The sequence below is a fragment of the Rhinolophus hipposideros genome (assembly GCF_964194185.1).
Source record: "Rhinolophus hipposideros genome assembly, chromosome: 13".
Classification (NCBI taxonomy): domain Eukaryota; kingdom Metazoa; phylum Chordata; class Mammalia; order Chiroptera; family Rhinolophidae; genus Rhinolophus; species Rhinolophus hipposideros.
The window spans coordinates 30,657,125-30,663,058 of record NC_138059.1 but is presented as its reverse complement, the minus strand read 5'-3'; the positions used below and the strand labels follow the sequence as shown (position 1 = coordinate 30,663,058).

Below are 5,934 nucleotides of genomic sequence, written 5' to 3'. Positions count from 1 at the left end.
GCAAGGAACAGATTTTCTCCTGAGGGAGAACGGAATCTCCAGAGGGAATGTGGCCCTACTGACATCTTAATTTCAGCACAGTGATCCTAATTTTAGACTTATGGCCTCTACAACAGTTACACAGGCCAGTAGCTCTACTTCAATGAACCTCCATAAGAACCTGTGTGACAGAAGCTCAGTTTCTCATTCAGGGAAGATGACTGGTGGCTTCTCTCACTGAAGGAAAAAAATCAGTGGTGTTGCTTTGGCTACTCAGGAACATCAGAGTAATATCAGAGCCATGCTGAGATGAGACACTGATAAAAACCAATGCAAGCTAAAGAGATCTCCAGCATTTACTCTTCCATCCCATTCTCCTCCAAACCCTCATGGATGGTGGATGGCGATTTCAAGAAAAATGGATGATCTCATGAATGGTGACTGACCATTCTAAAGATCTGGTCTTCTTTCAGTGCTGTTTTGTTCTTTTCTCCAAAGAATTTAAAGAGAAATCCTGGACTAGAGAAGCTCTTCTATGGAATGAAAGCAAAGGGTTGATGAGTAGCAATTCTGGAGTACATGAGGTGCTCCATCCTGGGGCTCATTCCCAGTCTCCTTCACAATCACCAGGAGGGACAAAAACAGACGTTCATTATATCCTTTACCCATTATCAGACTGGGCAGCTGATAACAACAGGAAAACAAGCTTACAAGGCAAAATCAGTAGAGACTTGAGGAATAGAACCACTATAAAATATATACAACCAGCTAAACACAATGCATACCATAGACAGATCAAGAGTAAAATAAATATAAATATAACAAACATATTCAAAGATATAAGAGAGAATGTTGATAAAATCAAGAAGGAACAAAACACAATAAAAATAAATCCTGTACCTCTTCTATCACAGGATTAGAACTAAACTAGGCACAGTTTTAAAAAAATATACTTGAAGATATTGGGGGAAAAAACAAAGTAGTGGGCCTAGATTTTGGAGAAAATGGGAATCCAGAAAGAGACAGCTTCCGCCCTGTGAGCATTTACTAATTCTGGACAAGTAAGCTGAGAGCCTGACCATTTTTTTAATCCATCTTAAAGGAATGGAGTAAAAAATTAAGAGACTAGGACTCATCAAAGGAGAAAGCCTCATGTTGGGATGAGAACCCAAAAAACGGCAATGTAGTAATAAGTTTGGGCTGCAAGTAGACCTGCTCTCACAGAGATTTCAGCCCAGCTCAGTCTCCGAAACTGGATTAAGGAAATACCAGTTTGCTAGGATTTCCAAGCTCCTGGAAGGACCAAAAGCAAATCCTCCTTGGAGAAAGATAACACCACCCTAGGCTTCAAAAAATGCAAATTAAAACTACTATGAGAAATTACTACAAAACCACCAGATTATCTAAAATTAAAAGACTGACAATATTAAGTGTGGACAAGGATGTGAAACATTGAAACTATCATATACCACTGGTGCTTGGTACAACTACTTTGGAAAGGTGGAAATATCTGCTAAATCTGATAATATACATACTTCATGATTTAGCAGTCATGAAGAAATACACATTTAAAAAAAATACTGGAAAGGCCCAAACAGAACATATCCATGGGCCACACTTGGCTCACAAGCCACCATTTGTAATCTCTGGCAAAATCTCCTTGAATTGACTGCTAAACTCCTGTTCATGGCCTAACCCTTAACAAGCCTAAATGATGCCATACATTTTATTGTACTTGATTGTATTTTGTACTTGATCATATTTCAGGCTTCATTTTATACATCCTTGGTTTGTTTGCTTTTTCTCCTTCCTCATCACTTAATCCTATTGATTTTTAAACTGTTAAATTGCATGTTTCACTGAAAGGAGCTTTTTGGAACAAGAAAGGGAAGTCATCAATTACTTACCTACAGCATACCTTTCTCCCAGGCCCACCCATTTGGACTAGTCTTCAGGTGAATGCTGATTAGTCTAAGACAGCAATGGTAATTCCACTCCCTTTGCGAATGATTGGTTTAGGCATGGACATGTGACATAATTGGCCAATGAGATGTAAGATGAAATCTAAGGGAAGAAGTTGCACTCTGAAAAAGTTTTCCTTGATGAAAAATCTCCTGAGTTTTGATGCCATTGTGATTCTCAGAGCTAACCAATTTGATTCTTCCTCCCTCTGCTTCTGGTTATGTGAAATGATCAATTTTTCTTTTTATTCACCCTAACTTTAGTCAGGATTTTTTTTTTTTTTTGTAGTCAGTTTGTTGTCAGGATTGGACCTGTTTTTCTTACTTTCTTTCTTATATCAACATTTTAGCCATATTAGACCCTCTTACTCTACAATACACTAGGAAATGTGATTTGTAACATCTGCAGAGCCACTGAGGACTCAAACACCCTTGAAGGGTCTGCAGTGAAGATGAAGTTGAGGGTGTTCATTACATTTCAAGTGGCCACTGTGCCCAGATGTGCCACCCTCTGCTCAGGGAGCTTCCTCCCTAATTCTAGGTCTCTTCCAACACTTTTTATTTCCTGAGTCCATTAAGGCTACAGAAAACACTATCAATAATAATGAAAAGGATAATAGTAGTAGTAGTGGTGGCTAATCCATATTGAGACTTTGTATGTGTCAGACACTGTTCTATGAACTTTGTGTGTATTAACTCATGTAACTCGTAATTACAACAAACCAATGAGGTAAGTGTATCCTCCATTTTACAGATGAGGGAACTAGGGTCAAAGTCACATAGTTAGTCCCCCCACAAAGCTGGGATTCAATGTCAGACAGTCTAGTTCCAGGGTGTTAATAGTGCTTAGTGCTGGGTGTGGGAAGAGGGGATAGGAAGATGTTTACTTCCCACTCTCTGCATGATTTGGATTTTTAAAATTTTGAACATACCCTACTTTTTCCTGGGTTAAAAATATTAGACATGACAGCCAGCACACACTCTTGGGAGTATGTGTCCAAAGACTGTATACCTTAACCTCTGATATAACACTCATAAAAGCCTACGTGTCATATTCCTACTAACCTCCACCATTCTCCTCATTGATGAGACTCTGGAAGAAGAGAGAGAAAGGGTAGATTCTACAGTTAGAATTTGGGGCCCCCATGTAACCTCAGATAGAATACCTCTGGCTTCAGGGTTATGAAGCGAGGAAACTCAAGTGAAGGCACAGGGAGGTGAGCTTGGTGCTCATCTTGGCTCTTAGATTGCAGGGTTTATAGCTTGAGAGTTAAGGGCTACTGATATATTTTCACAAAGTGAACATATGATTTTCTTGGTTAGATGTCTTTCATCATTTAGATGTCATTGGGTGCCTATGATCCAGTACTATGACTGCATAACAATTACCCCCTAAACTTAATGGCATACAATAGCCATGTATCATGCCCATTGAATCTGTGGGTCAGGAATTTGGTCAGGGCAGAATGAGGATGGCTTGCTGTGTCTGTTCTACAATGTCTGGGTCTCAGCTGGAAGCACTGAAGGCTGGGGGTTGGGATTCTCTAAAGGCTCCTTCATTCACATGTCTGGTGGTGGATGTTGGTTGTTGACTGAGGGTCTCAGTTCCTCTTCATGTAGTCTCTTCACTTGAACTAGTTTGGGCTCCCTCACTGCAGCGTGGTGGGATTCCAAAAGTTCAGAATGTTGGGGAAGGGAAGGAGAGAGAGAGAAACATAAGTGCCAGGTGGAAGTCATAACATTCTTATGATCTAATCTCTAAAGTTGCATAATATCATTTCCACCGTTCTCCAGTAGTCAGAGCAATCATAGGCTTGTTCCTAGATCCAAGGGGAAAAAAACAACAGACCCCACCTCTCAGCAAGGAGGGCATCAGCCACATTGTGAGAAGAGCATGTGGGATAGGATAGAAAACTCCATCTTTGACGGTGGCAGCAGTGTCAACAGAATGAGCTTTGACCATCCTTCCTGCATCTACCAGAGAGACCACCACCCCGTTACAGTTTTGAAAAGACTCCTACTGCTATTTTTAACGGTTACTCATCCTACATCCCTTTGCATCAAAGCCTTGTTCTGAGCCAGTTAATCTGAGAAACTCGTGTCTGTTAGTGAGTGCTAATGGGTTACTCATCCCAGAGACCTAACTGCATTTAATATGGACCTTCTTCATGGAGACATGATTACTTATCCTATAAAATGACTTAAAGTTGTCCTAGAAGAGGAGAGTGCACACAAATTGCTCTTTTGGTGCCACTCAGTTTGTACTGTGTGGGCAGCCACCTGTTTTCCCAAATGAAAATCTATGTGACAGTTCAATTAATACAAGATTGCTAAGTACAGGTATCCACTACAATAAGAGCTTAGAAAAATCATTTATTTACTGGGTCAAAAATTTCCTTTTTGACCTGAAAAACAATATAATGATGTTAAAGCATACTTGTGTGGTTTTTTTTTTCATTTTAAAGAGTTTTATCACAGGATTTTATTACAGGGTGTTAATGCTCAGGACACTTCAGAGCACCTTATACTTCTAACAGATTTTTGGTACCTGGTTTTAATGTGTTACTCGAGTATTTTTCACATACTGGCTTGCAGGCAAAAGTCCTACTTAGCGATAGTTTAGGAGATGTTAATTTGATTAAACAGTTTATCCTTAATAACCTGAGACATCAATCCATGGATAGCTTCTATGGTAGTTTTACAGCTGTCTCGTGTAGCTTTGGCAAGTTTGTCTTCTGGCTTTCGGTCGTGTGTCTCTAAACCCACCATGAAACTCCCCCGTCCCAGTTGGGCTTCTGACTGTTCTAATTTTTCAGACAAATCAAAGACCTGACCAGTGGTATAGTCTGCATTTGTAAGCAAACTAGAGGAGCTCAGTGTATTCACCCAGTATTTACTCCACAAAAGTTCAAGCAATTTGCGATCCAAAGAGGATTTGAAATATGAGACTTCTAAGGCATAATATTGTTTGCAGTGTACACCAAAGTCTTCTATTTTATTAAGTGGGATAGTCTGGTACTCAGAAGGTCCTTCATCAGAAGATTTGTAGCCCTTTGGGTGTGTCCTGAAGGCTCCAAGTTTCACTTTCCCTGCACATATTGTTCTTGTTGGGTCAATCACCACGGCTACGAATGGTTCCTGGACCTGCTGATTGAGCATCTGAATACTAACATCAATTCCAGAAAGCCAGCAGCCATAGCCAGGGTGGCTATGGGACCAGCCAATTGCATTTTCAAGGCGGCCAACCTGCTAGGCATTTTCTATTTGCGGCCATATACTTATGGGCAGCGGCCTGAGACTTGACTCGGGTTTCAGTGCCCTCTACAGGCAAAGCCAAACCGTCCATAATGATCATGGTTTCACCGTCCTCCTTTCCCAGCATCAAGCCCATCACTTCCAGGTTGCCTCCTGATCCGGCATGCAGCACCATTTTCGGTAGAGCCAACGCTGAGATTTTGCAGTACTTAAAGTAATGGTCGTCCTTAGTCCAGGGTTTTGCCGCCAGGATTTCTTGCTGCTGTTTCTTGTCGTATTTGTAGATTTCATCGATACTCTGAGCTTCTTGCATGTTGTTGACCAATTCCCAGGTCTTCTGGGCCATACCACTCCCGGACGCCGCCATCGCTGAGGAACCAGAGAAGTCGTCACCTCCACAATCAAGACATAACTTTCCCTTGCTAGGTTTCTGGGGGTGGGCCTCGGACCCTCCCCACCAAAGACGCAAACCCGTACTACCCTGTCAAGGCAGCCATGACACCTCAAAACATAGTTTTTGAATGGTAGAATTAAAGTGATTTTATTCTCTAATTTTCTGCATTTTCTCATATTTTTTCATGAGCATGTATTACTTTTATAATAAAAGAAAAAACAATTACTTTGAAAACTTTCATTAGTAAGGAGAAAACAGAAGACCTGAGCTCCACTCTTCCTCTGTCACTATTAACTAGTGACATCCGCCACGGCCCTAGGCTGCTTTGTGACTTTGTTTCCTCGG

General features: G+C 41.0%; 1 protein-coding gene across 1 annotated transcript; it reads right to left on the bottom strand.

Annotated features, from left to right (window-relative positions):
• Positions 1-4,436: 4,436 nt before the first annotated feature.
• Positions 4,437-5,577, bottom strand: LOC308506824 (COP9 signalosome complex subunit 5-like). Its single transcript, XM_081070797.1, is given in 3 exon segments — positions 4,437-5,189; positions 5,193-5,205; positions 5,207-5,577. Coding segments are annotated over 3 exon segments (999 nt in total). The 5' UTR covers positions 5,563-5,577; the 3' UTR covers positions 4,437-4,559.
• Between the last annotated feature and the right edge of the window lie 357 nt (positions 5,578-5,934).